Here is a 17992-nt window from a genome sequence, read left to right on the forward strand (position 1 = left end):
ATGCTCTCCTGGCGGGCCTTCCTGCATGTACTGTCAAGCCTCTGCAAATGATCCAGAATGCAGCAGCGAGGGTTGTCTTCAATGAGCCAAAAAAAGCTCATGTTACTCCTCTCCTCATCAGGTTACACTGGCTACCAGTAGCCGCTCGCATCAAATTCAAGGTACTGATGCTTGCCTACAAGACGACCACTGGCACGGCACCAACTTACCTAAACTCACTGGTTAAATCCTATGTGCCCTCCAGAAGTTTGCGCTCTGCAAGTGAACAACGCCTTGTGGTGCCATCCCAAAGAAATTCAAAATCACTCTCACGGACCTTTTCCTGGACTGTGCCCAGCTGGTGGAACGACCTCCCAATCCCAATTCGTACAGCTGAGTCTTTACTAATTTTCAAGAAACGTCTAAAGACTCATCTTTTTCGCCTGCACTTAACCTACTAACACCAGTACTTTTCCTTTTCTTGTCTTTGTTCATTTAATTAAAAAAAAAAAAAAAAAAAAATTCCTGGCTATGCGTTCTATACTAGACTAACTGAGACTTGTCATGGCACTTGTATACTGTTGTTGTTCTCTTGTTGACCTGACTGCTTCTATTGTTCTCATTTGTAAGTCGCTTTGGATAAAAGCGTCTGCTAAATGATTAAATGTAAATGTAAATGTAAATGTCTTACATACGTCTGTGTGTAGTGGTTCTTGAAGCATTGACTCCAGCTGCAGTCCACTCTTTGTGAATATCCCCCACATTTTTGAATGGGTTTTGTTTCACAATCCTCTCCAGGGTGCGCTTTTCCCTATTGCTCATACACTTTTTTTGACCACATCTTTTCCTTCCCTTCGCCTCTCTATTAATGTGCTTGGACACAGAGCTCTGTGAACAGTCAGCCTCTTTTGCAATGACCTTTTGTGTCTTGCCCTCTTTGTGCAAGGTGTCAGTGGTCATCTTTTGGACAACTGTAAGGTCAGCAGTCTTCCCCATGATTGTGTAGCCTACAGAACTATATTGAGAGACCATTTAAAGGCTTTGCAGGTGTTTTGAGTTAATTAGCTGATTAGAGTGTGGCACCAGGTGTCTTCAATATTGAACCTTTTGAGATACTGAATTTGGGATTTTTCTTAGTTGTCAGTTATAAACATCACAATTAAAGGAAATAAACATTTGAAATATATCAGTCTGTGTGTAATGAATTAATATAATATACAAGTTTCACATGTTGAATGGAACTAGTGAAATAAATCAACTTTTTGATGATATTTTAATTATATGACCAGCACCTGTATACTGAATTTAGTCACAGTTATCACAGTTTGATTATAAATAGTATATGTAGTACACACTACAAATGGGTACAGGCTGCCATTTACAAACTTAATCTCATGCAATCAATGTCTTGCATTTGAAACAGTTCATATAAGGAATAAGTGACCATACAATGTGATCTCACTTAATAGGAGATAGAAGTGTGATAGAAGTAAGGGGCATTATTACAGGAAAGACATTAAGGTTAAGACACAGGTGATGAGTGGCAGATGTGTGAGAGGGGAAGCAAACTGTTTATCTGACAATAATAATTAATAAACATTATACATTATTATTTTATTATTCTTTTTAGTTTTATTTTGGTGGGTTGTAGACATTTGTAGAGGTGGGTTGTAGACAGAGTTTCTGTGTTTTTTTTTTATAAACTATTATTATTAACTATTATATTATTATTATTATTATTATTATTATTATTATTATTATTATTATTATTATTATTATTATTATTATTATTATTAGCTATAAGGCCTACTTGAAGTATAGCATACTCTATTGTGCAATAGTACTATATTTCTGTTTAAATTTCTTCAAGTTATACCAAAATGTTATTTTGACAGGTTGTCGTAAAGACATTGCAGTTTCTATCCTCTCATATCGCGCTGTGCACATGTGTAGCCTACAGTGCATCATGTGTTAATATAGTGAAGAGCTGAAAACACCACGCGTGCTTCAGTGAGTGAGTGTGTGTGTGTATAGTAAAGCACATATTGAGTGTATAACATGACGTGTGTAACAACACCTTTAAGACACTAGTTCATATCGAGATTTGATTAAATGTACAGCCTACTTTTTACATTTTGCTTTATACAGCAAGTTCGATTTGTGACCGAATTCCACGATTCAATCCATGTCGCTTCGCAAACACAGATGGGGTGAATTTATGAATGAATGTGAAAGTTCTGACACAAAACGAAGTTCTTACGTATCCTCACGCTTTTTAAAAGTGGGCAACGTTATCAGGTATTAGACTACACAACCAGGCTAGCACTTGTGCTGTCATTATAGCTTCATTTCTTGACAGATCCATTTTTACCTCTTTCCTCCTGTGTCTCCTCGCAACTCCTGGTTCCCTCACTTCGCGCAAACTTTTTTTTTAGTTTTCCAAACAAATCAGTCTTTTGCCGCTCTGGTGTACTCTCGTGCTGCTGCATTCACTGCAGTCGGACATTAGAGATTCGCGCTCGTAAATTTTCAAATTGGCCATAACTTTTAATTCGTTGCTGCCAACTGGGGTGGCAGCAGGGGTGGCAACGCTTTCTTTTAGGGTGGCATTTGCCACCCTATGCCACCCCGGTAGATCCGCCCCTGCGGATATGACAAACTGCTTTGTTTTGAACTCTCTCACAACAGACACGGAAGAGAAGACAATTGCTGACTAAAGTTGCAGTTTTTGCTATTTTTGGACCAAAATGTATTTTCGATGCTTCAACAAATTCTAACTGACCCTCTGATGTCACATGGACTACTTTGATGATGTTTTTCTTACCTTTCTGGACATGGACAGTATACCGTACACACAGCTTCAATGGAGGGACAGAAAGCTCTTGGACTAAACCTAAAATATCTTAAACTGTGTTCCAAAGATGAATGGAGGTCTCACTGTTTGGAACGACATAAGGGTGAGTTATTAATGACATAATTTTAATTTTTCGGTGAACTAACCCTTTAAGCTCGGCTGCTGTATGTTTTTGGGAAAAATGGCCTGATTGGAATGGTGACTCTATTGCAGGACAAAATAAATAATTAAATCAAATAGCACTGTTAAAAAATGAAAAATAAACTGTTCACTAATTGATTCTAATTAGATAAAATTAATAAATAGTTTAACCAAACTTATTTTACCTGGAAGAAATACAATACTGACACTTTTATTTATTTGTAAAAGTCTGTCAGAAATATCTCTGCTGTGTACCTGATGGCAGCTGTCACACACAGTCGCTAGGCAACAGGAGCGGTGGGCGGCAACAGCTGGTGATACAAACAGGAAATCATCATAGACCATAATCTCATTTAACAACGGCCACTTTCACCTTCGTGGACTTTGAAGGATGCAGCCTCTGAATTGGGACGCATTTACAGTGTAACTTTCCTGTTTTTGCAATAAAACCGATAAATTAGACTAAATTAAATGTAAATAAATACAATAACACTCACTGTTTATCTCAATGTTTCACATCAGAGATGCAAATATTGTCCAGCCTGAATGTCTAAACTTGGTGTGGACATAAACAAATGAATGAGGATGTGTTTATATGCAAACATAAGCATTTTTTATCTGAGATCTAAGTCATGCCTGCAAAATTAGCAGAAATAACTATATTCCAAACACTGTGGGCACAAGCTACTCTCCTCAAAACTTCAAGGACACCACAGTGCACCTTTACAAACACAAAGGACACAGACAGATGTGTTATAATCACCAAGGAATCTCAGGAAAAATCCTTTCAAGAATCCTCCTGAATGTCTCACTGTGCACTTCACGAGTTCACATCTACGTATATTAATACCGTAAGTTTATGCGTATTTGGCGTGCTGTCCGGGTGGAGGGCTCCGAGCTCGGGAAGTGGCCTGAACCCAGAGTACTCCCCCCGGATGTGGTAAGAGTAGATGGATCTATAAGTGAGGAGAAATGGGGTGGAGGAGGGATGCTGAAAACGGTCAATGAACAGAGATAGGTTCTGCTGTCATTTATACCTTGTCATGAGTTGATTACTGATTGGTCTCCACTTGTGTTAATCAGGTTAATGAACTGCGACTGTTCCTCCCGAACTTTGTTATAAAACAGCATTTCACGAGTTCACATCTACGTATATTAATACCGTAAGTTTATGCGTATTTGGCGTGCTGTCCGGGTGGAGGGCTCCGAGCTCGGGAAGTGGCCCGAACCCAGAGTACTTCCCCCAAAACAAGAGAGCAAAAGGACAGCCGCCGGACTACGAACCCCCCAAAACGCAGAGATTTGGCGGGCTGACGTTTTTAGAAGTATGGTCGTTTGACCAGGAGATCTCGCAATGCCTCTGGCAGAAGTAGAGGAGCAGGCAGGTCCTGTTGGTTAATAGTTGAGGAAGAAGCGGTTACAATGTCGGGAAGACAGGCTCCACCGTCTGCCTGCGAGGTGTAATGATATATTGACTAGATGCGTAATGTGTCCGCTGGGAGACTGAGGCTCGCTGGACAGATAGAGGAAACGAACTATATTCCTGCGTCCACTGGGAGACTGAGGCTCGCTGGACGGGTAGAGGAAATGAATAGGTATTTACTGCGTCCGCTGAGAGACTAGTGCTCGCTGGACAGACAGGGGACACCAATAGATATTTCTGTGTCCGCTGGGAGACTAGTGCTCGCTGGACAGGCAGGGGAAACCAATAGATATTACTGCATCCGCTGGGAGACTGAGGCTCGCTGGACAGATATGGGAGACGAATTATGTCCCTGCGTCCGCTGGAAGACTGGGCTTGCTGGACGAAGAACAGGAAGAGATGGATGCATACTGCGTCCGCTGAGAGACTAGTGCTCGCTGGACAGGCAGAGGAAAAATAGGTATTTACGGTGTCCGCTGGGAGACTGATAGCCTGACTACGTCAGACTTCCTACTTCCGCTCAATTTCATTTCGCTTCTGTACTCAGTCTGATACAGCGTCAGAGCTTTCTGTTTGCCACCGGTCTGAAAACAGCCGGGCCAATCAACGAGCAGAGGGCGGGCTGAGAGCCGTGACGTAGATGCTAAGCACAGAGTTTTAAATTGTAGGTTAGAGAAATCGAAAACTGAAACGACCGCGGAAATGGGAAACGAGACACGGGATGCAATTCACTCTGTTATGGAGAACATTCAACTCTTTTTCAAACTGAAGCCAGAACAAGAAGAGTGTTTAACAACAGATTTACGGTGGAAGTTCAATCATAGATTTGAGTTCGATGCATGATGTCTGTGCTTCGATGCGGCTGTACAGGCGCATAACATACGTCATAACTAAACGTATCTGATTGGCTTACGGGTAACCAATGATTTTAAACTTCAGACAAGCGCCCCCTAGCGAGAGAGAAAACACTTCTCTATTATGCCATTGCAGACTCTGCTACTTCACTTTGCTTCGTAGACAAAGTCTGGTATTACCAGACTAGGAGACTGAGGCTCACTGGACGAACAGAGGAAAAATAGAGGTTATTGAGTCCGCTGTGAGACTGGTGCTCGCGGACTGATAGAGACAAATAGGTATTTTCTGCATCCGCTGGGAGACTGAGGCTCGCTGGACAGACAGAGGGAAGAAAAATAATAATGAAAATAGATATTTACTGCGTCCGCTGAGAGACTAGTGCTCGCTGGACGGGCAGTGGAAATGGATAAATATTTACTTGGTCCACTGGGAGACTTGTGCTCGCTGGACGGACAGTGGAAACAAATAAATATTTACTGCGTCCACTGAGAGATTTGTGCCCGCTGGACGGACAGTGGAACAAATAAATATTTACTGCGTCCGCTGAGAGACTCGTGCTCGCTGGACGGGAAGTGGAAACGAATATTTACTGCGTCCGCTGAGAGACTGGTGCTCGCTGGACGGACAGTGGAAACGAATAAATATTTACTGCGTCCGCTGAGAGACTCGTGCTCGCTGGACGGACAGTGGAACGAATAAATATTTACTGTGTCCGCTGAGAGACTCGTGCTCGCTGGACGGACAGTGGAACGAATAAATATTTACTGCGTCCGCTGAGAGATTTGTGCCCGCTGGACGGACAGTGGAACAAATAAATATTTACTGCGTCCGCTGAGAGACTCGTGCTCGCTGGACGGGAAGTGGAAACGAATATTTACTGCGTCCGCTGAGAGACTCGTGCTCGCTGGACGGACAGTGGAACGAATAAATATTTACTGCGTCCGCTGAGAGACTCGTGCTCGCTGGACGGGCAGTGGAAACGGATAAATATTTACTGCGTCCGCTGAGAGACTGGTGCTCGCTGGACGGGCAGTGGAAACGGATAAATATTTACTGCGTCCGCTGAGAGACTGGTGCTCGCTGGACGGGCAGTGGAAACGGATAAATATTTACTGTGTCCGCTGAGAGACTGGTGCTCGCTGGACGGACAGTGGAAACGGATAAATATTTACTGCGTCCGCTGAGAGACTGGTGCTCGCTGGACGGGCAGTGGAAACGAATAAATATTTACTGCGTCCGCTGAGAGACTGGTGCTCGCTGGACGGGCAGTGGAAACGAATAAATATTTACTGCGTCCGCTGAGAGACTGGTGCTCACTGGACGGGCAGTGGAAACGAATAAATATTTACTGCGTCCGCTGAGAGACTCATGCTCGCTGGACGGGCAGTGGAAACGAATAAATATTTACTGCGTCCGCTGAGAGACTCGTGCGTCCACGCATTTCACACGCGTCAATGTATTTTGTAGTCGACGTAAACGATGATGTCGACGCGTCGTTGCAGCACTAATTAGTGGTGGAAATTATGATTCTTTCTAGAGATTCGTTCATTTTCAGTTCGTTCACCAAAATGATTCATTCAGATTCGTCCAGTGATAATTTCTTCGTTTTACGCAAAATGTGCCAGCAGGCGGAAAAAAGAGTGTATTATGTGTTATGTCTTAAGTCAACGAACGCGTTCACTTGTTACAAAAACTGATCTGGCTTTATTAAAATGTGTGTGTAATCGCATTCAATATATAAAGTCTAATTGAGTTGTTCAGATGAACAAAGCACAAGGTTTCTTGCCTAATTAGCATTTAATTGTTTGGTCAAACAGTTTGTATAGTATATATTCACATCCATAAATCGGGGATTAAACCTTTCTTTTACGGTCTATGGATTAAACGTGGAGTAGCTAAATATCAAAACGAGCGTATGTGCACAGTACTGTACCTATAACTGCGCTTTGCATTTTCGAGATTGACATGCTAAATAGCAGACTAACCCAGTTTACTCTAATTCATTTTGTTCACGAACAAGGTAAGCTATGTGCCAGTTCATTTCATTCACGAACGACATGTATCCGTTCATTCAGTTCGTGCACGAATGACATGTGTGACAGTTCAGTCATTTCACTCACGAACGATAAGATCTCTAGATCTAGTTCAGACTCATATGAAACTCGTTCATTGAAGGGCGTATTCGTTACTACATTCAACAAATCACATACTCTGTCACATCTCATACTCGAAGGCTATCGGCTCGAGGTTGAGTAATTCTTTGACAGGATGAAATGGTTGTTACCCGGTTCACTGAGCTGCGCATGCGCTGCTTATAGCGCCGCGCTGCTATGGAGGGAGAAACTTCACTGAACGAGAAATATGAGTCAGTGGATAACATGAACGATTCGTTCACCTAAAAATTCGTTCAGCTAAAAGATTTGTTCAAAAGAACGATTTGTTCATGAACGACACGTCACTAGCCCTAATGGATACATTTGGAACACTGGTTTCACGTTGTAGTATAGACTGTGGAAACAGAGGCTTCTGAAAACTATGAATATCAGAATCAGAATCAGAATCAGAAAGAGCTTTATTGCCAAGTATGCTTAAGCATACAAGGAATTTGTTTTAGTGACATAAGCTTCCAGTACACAGAGACAACAACACAGAGACAAAAAAAAAAAAAGATTTACACATTAGCAAATAAATAAGTGTATAAACAATTGTGCTATAAATGATAATGGAATAGGATTGAGTGAGATGCAGGAATGTTCTAGTATGGAGGGTTAACAAATAAATATAAGGATATTGCACGTTTATAAGCATAAGTAGAGAACATTTAACTGTTCATGAGGTAGATAGCCTGGGGGAAGAAACTGTTCTTGTGCCTTGCTGTTCTGGTGTTTGCAGCTCTGAGGCGCCGGCCAGATGGTAAAAGTTCAAAGATGGGGTGACTTGGATGTGAGGGATCCAGAGTGATTTTCTGAGCCCTTTTCCTCACTCTGGATGTATACAGTTCTTGAAGGGTGGGCAGGGGAGCACCAATAATCCTTTCAGCAGTCCGAACAGTTCTCTGTAGTCTTCTGATGTCTGATTTTGTTGCTGAACCAAACCAGACAGTTATTGAAGAACAGAGGACAGACTCAATGACGGCTGAGTAGAACTGTTTCAGCAGCTCCTGTGGCAAGTTAAACTTCCTCAGCTGGCGAAGGAAATACAACCTTTGCTGGGCCTTTTTAACAATGGAGTCAATGTGATTGTCCCACTTCAGGTCCTGAGAGATGGTGGTTCCCAGGAACCTGAATGACTCCACTGCAGTCACAGTGCTGTTCATGATGGTGAGTGGGGAAAGTGCAGGTGGGTTTCTCCTAAAGTCCATGATCATCTCCACTGTCTTGAGCGTGTTCAGCTCCAGGTTGTTAAGACTGCACCAGACAGCCAGCTGCTCAACCTCTTGTCTGTAAGCAGACTCATCACCGTCCTGGATGAGGCCGATGACTGTAGTGTCGTCTGCAAACTTTAGGAGCTTGACAGAGGGGTCTTTAGAGGTGCAGTCGTTGGTGTACAGGGAGAAAAGCAGAGGGGAGAGGACACATCCCTGAGGGGCACCAGTGTTGGTGGAGCAGCTGTTTGATGTGAATTTCCCCAGTCTCACTAACTGTTGCCTATCTGTCAGAAAGCTGGTGATCCATTGACAGATAGAGCTAGGAACAGAGAGCTGGGTCAGTTTGGTCTGAAGGGCTGTTGGGATGATGGTGTTGAATGCCGAACTAAAGTCCACAAACAGGATCCTCACATAAGTCCCTGTTTTGTCCAGATGTTGCAGGATGAAGTGCAATCCCATGTTGATTGCATCATCCACGGACCTGTTTGCTCGGTAAGCAAACTGCAGGGGGTCCAATAAGGGTCCAGTGATGTCCTTCAGATAAGCCAGAACCAGTTTTTCAAAGGACTTCATGACGACAGACGTTAGAGCCACAGGTCTGTAGTCGTTAAGTCCTGTTATCTTGGGTTTCTTTGGAATGGGGATTATGGTGGAGCGTTTAAAGCAGGACGGCACTTCACACAACTCCAGGGATCTGTTGAAGATCTGTGAAAAGATGGGGGCCAGCTGGTCAGCACAGATTTTCAGACAGGCTGGTGTAACGCCATCTGGGCCTGGTGCTTTTCTTCTTTTGTTCTTTTTGAAGACCTGGCGCACATCATCTTCACAGATTTGAAGAACAGGAGGTGTGGAGGGTGGGATTGCAGGATGTGTTAATGGTTGTCTAGGGAGATAGTCAGAATGGGTGTTGGGGGTTTCAAATCTGCAATAAAACTCATTCAGGTCGTTAGCAAGTCGTTGATTAGCCTCAGTGATAGGGGATGGTGTCTTGTAGTTCGTGATGGCTCTTAGACCTCTCCACACTGAAGTTGAGTCGTTGGAAGAAAACTGGTCTTCCAACTTTTTAGCGTAGGTCTTTTTAGCTGCTTTGATCTCTTTGTTCAGTGTGTTCCTGGCCTGATTGTACAAGACCCTGTCCCCATTTCTGTAGGCATCCTCTTTGGCCTGACGAAGATGTCTGAGTTTTACTGTAAACCATGGCTTATCATTGTTGAATGTTAAATTATACAATGAATATCATTATGTCTGTAAAACATACCAAGACATGATTATGGCAATAACATTAATTGCAGTTATGTGCTATTCACTTCCAAGCAATTCTAAAGATATTTACTTGCATGCTTTTCATATTACAGTCCTAGAAAGACAACAGAATTTAACTCACACTGCTGTCCTGCGGCAAAACGAGGGTAGTGATCACGCCAGTAGATGGTGAAATATGCCCCTAAATAAATTGGTCCTGCCAGAATAATTGAATGAAACTTATGTCTGTAAAACCTCAGTGAGGTTTAAACGTGCACGGTAAGGCAGGTAATATCTTTGGACATTTCCGTGTGGATGATGACTACGTCATAGCCTCATTTAACAAACTTTAAGCCTCCTTTCCACAGCACACGGCATTTGGAAACGATTGTCGCATACTGGTCGTGCAGCAACTGTTACCTTGACGTGTTCAACATGGTAAAATTAATAATCAGTGTTGGGCAGTAGCGTCGCTACAAGCAGCGAAGCTACTAGTTTGACTACATTTCTCAGTAGCTTGGTCGTAGCTTCGCTACTTTCTGAATCGAATAGCTTTTCAGTAGCGAAGCTACTTTTACCAAGAAGTGCGGTAGCTTCCACACAAGCTACATTTCGCAAGCATTTCTGAAGGTCAAACTCAAATCGGGAAATACAACTGCTAATATTGCTGATCCTGGATCAGTAGTGACGCTCTTGTTCGTGTTTAAGGTGGATAGCAACCAATCATCTTTATGATGCATTACCGCCACCTTCTGCTCCGGATGGTACCACTCCTTGGCCAGTCACGCAAAAAATTATTTGATGAAATGATGGCATCGGATGAGGTCGGAGAACAGTTAATCCCGAGGAGTGAGTCGCCGTGGCTGTACCTCGACAAGTACATGACACTGACCGAGATAACAGAGAGAAAATATGTTTTCAGATGCTGCTTGTAAAAATTATCAGGGTCCCCCTTACGAAAAGAAAATATATTTGCCAATATATTTCTTACAATTATTGTGATATATTGTAATATATTATTTTCCTTTTTATTTCTAATATTTATAATTTAAATACATTTAATAATAGTTAACAAGATATAGGTAATTCTGACCTCGCACCGATAGATCTGATTAGAATACATCACATCCGGTCGGGCGTTCGCCCACGGTCTAATCGTGGAAGTGTAAATATTTGTACGCATCCGAGGCTCAATTTGGATCTGAAATTCCACATACGTATGTGATCGAAACTCCACGCGGCTCCCGCACTTAGCGTCTTCACCTGAAAATGTATTAATTTATGATGCACGGTCTGCGCCGCTAGAGGAGGCGACTTCAAACTGCGCCTCGGCCGGAAAAGCCGCGGTGAAGGGCTGAGCCGCGGCGGGAAGTGAGAGAGGCCTGCTTCTGCTGCAGTAGGAACTGAGGAGCGGGCTGGTTGGATGCCTGCTGGAGCTGCGATTCCAGCGCTCAAAGAGAGCCCGGTCTTGATCGGATCGATCGTGGTGTCGAGCGAGGTGAGCTCGGCTTGCACGGTCTATTGGCCACGACGTGTGGCTTGGCGAGAAGAGCAGCTGTCGCGATGACGTTTGATGGTGCTCAACTGCAGTGTTTAATGATCATGGGTGTCAGAAAAAGTAGCATTTCTGAAAAAATCCCCGGTATGGATCTCCTTGCTGGAAGGAAAATCGGGTCTGTGATGAGAAGACAGACAGCGCGAACCGGGATGCTGAAAACGGTCAATGAACAGAGATAGGTTCTGCTGTCATTTATACCTTGTCATGAGTTGATTACTGATTGGTCTCCACTTGTGTTAATCAGGTTAATGAACTGCGACTGTTCCTCCCGAACTTTGTTATAAAACAGCATTTAGAGCAGGGTTTACTCCCCGAGAGTCAGTGTGACTTCAGGAGACAACGAGGAACAGTAAACATGATATCTGCTGCCCAACAACCTCAAGAGAAGTGACAGGAAACACTGACCTTAACACTGCAATCATAGACTCAACCAAGGCATTCAATACTGTAAGTTGTGAGGGGCTTTTGAAGATCATGAGTAAGTTTGGTTGCCCTGAAAGATTAATTTGCCAATTCCACAGCAGCATTCTAGCTTTCACAGTTATAAACGGAGAGAAGTAAAGCTGTGTGTTTGCCCCCACACTGTTCAGCATGAAGTAGATAAGATCAAGGTCCATGTGGTCTTTATCCTAACATTACGTCATGTTTGCTGATGACTCCGCTCTGAATAAGTGAAGTTCTTGTGACATGCAGGACATCCCGGAACTGTTCTCCACTGCATGCAACAACTTTGGCTCGATTATTAGCATACTGAAAACTGTGGTGATGTACCAGCCTACACTGATCTGGAAATTCATATGCTTCTGTGTCGACCATTCTGGCTGCCGAGGGAATTTACAGCGGTCATAATCACAGCTGTTTACATTCCTCCTCCAGCCAACACAGACCAGGCACTCAGGGAACTGTATCGGGATTTAAGTGAGCAATAAAACCGCGTTCCCAGATGTTGCATTTATAGTTACGGGGGACTTTAACAAAGCCAACTTAAGAATAATATCTCCAAAATATTTTCAACACATCACCATAAACACGCGTGATGATCGTGCAAATCGGATCACTCTTCCATTCTGCTGCTGCCTGCTTATAGGCAGAAACTGAAACAGAAGCACCCGCCCTCAGGACAATTCAGTGCTGGTTGGACCAATCAGATGCTATACTACAGGACTGTTTTGAAAGGGTGGACTGGGACATATTCCGGGCAGCGTCTGATTACGACATAGAGGAGTATACAGAAACTGTAACGTGTTTCATCAGGAAGTGTGTAGAAGATGTAGTGCCGACAAAAACAACCCGAATCTACCCCAACCAAAAACTGTGGATTAATAGCGATGTTTGAGCAGCCTTGTCAGCGCGGACATCCGCTTATCAATCCGGGAATGCTGATGATCGCAAACAAGCCAGTTACGATCTCAGGAAATTCATCAAAGGTGCAAAAAGACAATATAAAAACAAAGTTGAAGAACAATTCAACACCAACGATGCAAGAAGCATGTGGCAGGGCATCAACAACATCACAGACTTTAAAGGGAATAAACCAGCTTCTGTGAATATCGCCGCCTCTCTACCAGATGAGCTAAATAACTTTTATGCTCATTTCAAGGCTCACAACACCACCCACACACCGCTGCAGAAGATGTGAGTGCACTCTCCGTCTCTGTCGCGGATGTAACCCGATCCTTTCGACGGGTAAATATCCGTAAGGCTGCGGGTCCCGATGGCATCCCAGGCCGTGTGCTCCGAGCATGCACAGCCGGTGTTTTCACAGACATTTTCAACCTCTCCCTCTGTCTGTCTGTGGTTCCCACGTGCTTCAGAAAACATTCTCACTCCCAGCTCGTCAGATATTTACGCTTCGTCAGGACCCCTTGGCGTCTCTTTCTGACACACAGGGTACACCTTTAGGTCATTTTTTATGTGCAGGTTCTCCATTAGTTTAGATAAAAATCCTTGGCATCAACATGCCGATGTGAAAGGCACTGGGAATTTTATTGTCATGACTAACTTTGGTAATATATATTGTGTAATAATATTGCCATCTTTCCATGTATGTTTAGGTGTAATTTTTCATGTAAATAGTCTCAACGGTTTTATTTACGTCAGTTTTTGCAAATACCTGCGACTGTATTTTTATTTTCCTGTCGTATTTTATATTGTTCAGAAGTTATAGGTTTAGGCTAAAGCAGGCTAGGCTAGGCAACAGGAGGATGGCGGGAACAGCTGGTGATGCAAACAGGAAGTAGACAGCCTCATTTAACAACATTAAGTTCAATCTTTGTGGACTTTGAGGCACTGGACCTTTGAATTGAGACACATTTACAGTCAAACTTTTCTGCAGTAAATCTAACAAAGTAACAAGACTGACTGACATGCAATCAAATGTGACTAAAATAATACACTTATTGTTTATGCTTCTGTTTCACATCAGAGATGTAAATACTGTCCATCCTGAACGTCTAAATGTGCTGTGGACATAAACAAATGAATGAGGATGTGTTAACATGCAAACATATTCATGTTTCATAAACAAGAAAAAAAAATACAATGAACAGCAGGAGTAGGAAACAAAACAGAGAGATGAAATCAAAAAATGTAACAATGTTTCAATCTTTGCATTCCATTCAATCACAGTCTAGTATCTAGATTGAGTATCTAGACAGAGAATATCAGACACATTTCTGCTGAAACAGAAACATATGATGGCATTTTATTTTGGATGATGAGAGTCTTTCTAACATTATAAATGGACCTCATGGTTATAAATACACAATATGAGCAGATTAATGGAGGCTGGTCTCTGTTGCTCATGTCTGCTGTGTCTCATCTTCACCAGCAGAGACCTCGGCTCTGAAGAGAAAAAAGAAGGGCAGGAATCTCTCTTTCCTCTTCATCGTGTCTTTTTTATTTTTATTTCAAAAACTCTTCTCACAATAATCACAAGTATTCTATCATCTCACACAACGGTGCCTCAAACTGAGGTTTTAAGTGTTAAAATGTTAATTAAATAATGTTTATAAGTATGTAATTCTGTTAAATAACCTTCATTTTCATATTGACTGATACCGACTGACGTAAGTCAGATGTAAGTATGGAAATTAATGGAAAGAGATATACATAAATATAGAGGAAGTGAATATGAAATAGGGTTTAATCATTACACAGTTTGAAGCAGCAGACAGAAACATCAGACTCAGGACAGAAACACACGACCTCTAAAGTAAGAATAACTCACAAGTTCATTCTTTAACTAGAATTAGACTTTGAGAGGTTAATATTATCGGATCCTGTTATAATCCTGTTTTGACAATAAGTTTTTTGTTTTGTTTTTTTCATAATGTTTTCCTCTAAGATGAAAAAGAGTGTATTTGAGTTTTTAATGCATTTCTTCCTCAGAAATGGACCGAACTCTGTATTTCATTCTTCTTCTCATTGGTGAGTGTGTTTGTGGTTTTATTCATGATTTCTAGTTTCATTAGGTTTGATCCTGTTATGAAAAGCATTAAAGCAGCGTCTCTCTTTCACAGCTCTCTGCTCCGTATCTGAATGTGTTCAGCGTCAGTATCACTTTATAAATGAGAACAAGACCTGGACTGAAGCTCAGAGATACTGCAGAGAGAAATACACAGATCTGGCCACCGCTGACAACATGAACGACATGAACGAGCTGAAGAAGAGTGTGAATGATGGAAGTGTTCAGAATATCTGGATTGGGCTGCAGAAGACGGGTCGTGATGAATGGCACTGGTCTTCAGGTGAACCTGCGCTCTATCTGGATTGGGCTACTGGAATACCAAATCTTGGTGCAGAAGAATGTGTTATGATGTCAGGTGGACATTGGTATGCTGTGAAATGTAATATGTCCCTAAGTTGCATTTGCAATTCCTCCAATAACAGTAAGTGCATCTCCCTACAATGGCAACAAACATTAATGTATAAAAAGAAGCACAGAGTTTTTGACCCTGTTCCTGGAGGTCCACTGTCCTGTGAAGTTTCTATCCAACCTGCTTCAGCTTGTGATTATCAGCTGATCCTGAAGAGCTTGATTTGCTGGTTCTGGTGTGTTTGATTAGGGTTGGAGTGAAACTCTGCAGGACTGTGACTCTCCAGAACAGATGTTGTCCACTGCTGTACACCGTTCTGACACAATACTAATCGCTTCTACATATTAATGTGGTCATACATATAAACAAGCTGAAGTCAGTTTCTGTAGAGACAAACTAATGTTGGCCTGGAGAGAGAGAGAGAGAGAGAGAGAGAGAGAGAATTTCATTGAACACATATTGATTTTTTGACACTTGGGTGAAATGTGAAAATCTGCAATTGGAGCATAACTTTATTTTATTTTTTTTGTTTGTTTTTTAGCAATATTTATAAATGATGAATTCAAAAATGTCAAACAACTGTTTTGGCAAGTGTTTCTTAATCATAATTCATAATTTATTTATACATTTATTTATAATTAATAATTATTTAATTTATAAATTTAGTAGCATATAGTAGGGGTCATGGGGATGTCTGGTGTAGAAAATCAACATACGGTAACCCTTTATTCAAGAATTATTAAAACTGTTAAATATTTTATAACACACACACATACATATTGAAAAATATAAAATAATAATATTTATAATTTTAATAACTAATAACACCTCTGGTCATCAGTTTTGGACACTACTGAATGGAATTCTGCCTCTTCTTGATGTTTACGAACAAAACTCTTGTTCAGTTCTTGTATCATCGATGTAATTTCATTGTGTTCACTTTTACCCATATTACAATATTTTGTTTTGGAGATTTTTATTGTCAGATATGAATCTTTTTAAGTAGATGTTTCAAAACAAATACAAATTTGTGATCACTAGCTTCAGAGTCTGTGATAAACCTCCTGAACACCGTGAGCTGTGCGATACATTCAGCTTTCAGTATCTCAACACAAAATCAGTCTTTAAATGATGTGTTTCTGACGATAACAATGAAGCACTTAAGAATAATGTACAAACTGATTGATGAATCTGTTTTCATCTGTTTTTCTTAAAGCAAACACAGAACTTTTCTTAGTCAATCAGGCGAAGGAATGGAGAGACGCTCAGAGTTACTGCAGACAGAATCACACTGATCTGGTCAGTGTGAGGAACCAGAACGAGAATCAACAGATTGAGCGGTTCATTAGTGACAGACAGTTATCTGGATCACCAATCTGGATTGGTCTGTTCAGAGACTCATGGCAGTGGTCAGATCAGAGTAACTCTTCATTCAGAGACTGGGACACTGGTGAACCTGATAATGCTGGAGGAAATGAAAACTGTACAGCTCTTAATGTTCAGAGAAAATGGTTCGACGTCTCTTGCACCAATCAATATCCTTTTGTGTGTTATGAAGGTGAGTAGATCTTCACTAAACACACACACTCCATCATCACCTCCAGATCTCTTAAAGTTCACTCTACATGTCTTACATGACAAATTTATCCTCAGTGTTTGTTCTGCGTGTTGTTTTTGATCAGTCTCTCTCTAGTTTCTGCTTGTGTTTGGTTTGGTTTCCAGATAAACTGATTGTGATCCGAGAGAATGTGACGTGGTCTGAAGCTCTGAGATACTGCAGACAGAATCATGTGGATCTGGTCTCGGTTCATTCAGAAGAGATGCAGCGTCGTGTGATGAACGTGGTTAAACTGGCGTCTACTGCGGAGGTCTGGTTGGGTTTACGTTACTCTCACATTTTGGGCATCTGGTACTGGGTGAGTGGAGATACCGTGTGCTATCAGAACTGGGCTCCAGGGAACGGCACATCAGAGGAGGACTGTGAACACACAGTGAGATCTGGAGCAGTTCAGTCTGGAGGAGATCAGCGCTGGATCAGCCTTCCTGAGACTCACAAACTCAACTTCATCTGCACAACTTATGAAGAGTAAAGAACATGTGAATGCCTGAATGTTTATTTCCATTATCTTCCTGTTTCCAGTTGTTAAGGTTAAATACATGTGTAATGTTTGTTTCTTTTTTCTACAGATTATGTTAGATGAATTGTTAATTCAATATTTTATTAACATATTATTGTGCTGTGAAGTGTAGATGGTCTGTATTTCTCCAGGTGGATAAATCAGTGTGATTCCTGTAGGTGGGGTTTGGTTATGTTTATTAATTAAACTGCTGTTTTTAATGTTTTAAAATGTACTTTTGTGTTATTCAGTAACGGCATAATTTCTGTCTGTCAGTTTAATTTTGTGAGGGGTCAATAAGGGTATCATATTTATATAATAAGATAAATCAGTGTATTGTTTTCTTTTAGTTTTATGAGAAAATGTGCTATTATAAAAGTTTAATTAAATTAATGAATGCGACGGAAGAGTATCATATGTATAAAATTATATAGTTATTTATGTTTTGAGAATTTTTGTATCATGATGTGGCTGCTTCTCTCTTATGCTTAAAGATTTTATGTATTATAAATATGAAGTAACTTTAGAAAATACTTTTTGACTGAGCGTGTCTGTGTGTCTCAGCAGAATGAATTCAGGTTTGTTCTTAGAAATGAAGAGGTGCAGGTAGGGTATACAATATCGTAATGCTTGCTTGA

The 17992-nt window shown here is 41.5% G+C and overlaps 1 protein-coding gene across 1 annotated transcript; it reads left to right on the forward strand.

The window, feature by feature from the left end:
* Positions 1–14811: 14811 nt before the first annotated feature.
* Positions 14812–17433, forward strand: LOC113080446 (macrophage mannose receptor 1-like). The gene is made up of 4 exons (XM_026252622.1): positions 14812–14848; positions 14941–15309; positions 16463–16795; positions 16960–17433. The coding sequence occupies exons 1-4, from the start codon at positions 14812–14814 to the stop codon at positions 17325–17327; spliced, it is 1107 nt and encodes a 368-aa protein (XP_026108407.1). The 3' UTR covers positions 17328–17433.
* The last annotated feature ends 559 nt before the right edge of the window (positions 17434–17992 follow it).

This window comes from Carassius auratus, unplaced genomic scaffold, assembly GCF_003368295.1.
Source record: "Carassius auratus strain Wakin unplaced genomic scaffold, ASM336829v1 scaf_tig00031346, whole genome shotgun sequence".
Taxonomy (NCBI): domain Eukaryota; kingdom Metazoa; phylum Chordata; class Actinopteri; order Cypriniformes; family Cyprinidae; genus Carassius; species Carassius auratus.

Bases quoted from the DNA above. Each gene is read 5' to 3' on its own strand.
- LOC113080446 (XM_026252622.1), top strand. From the start codon at position 14,812: ATGGACCGAACTCTGTATTTCATTCTTCTTCTCATTG. The intron at 14,849-14,940 runs GTGAGTGTGTTT...TCTCTTTCACAG, and splicing joins TTTCATTCTTCTTCTCATTG to CTCTCTGCTCCGTATCTGAA. The intron at 16,796-16,959 runs GTGAGTAGATCT...TTTGGTTTCCAG, and splicing joins TCCTTTTGTGTGTTATGAAG to ATAAACTGATTGTGATCCGA.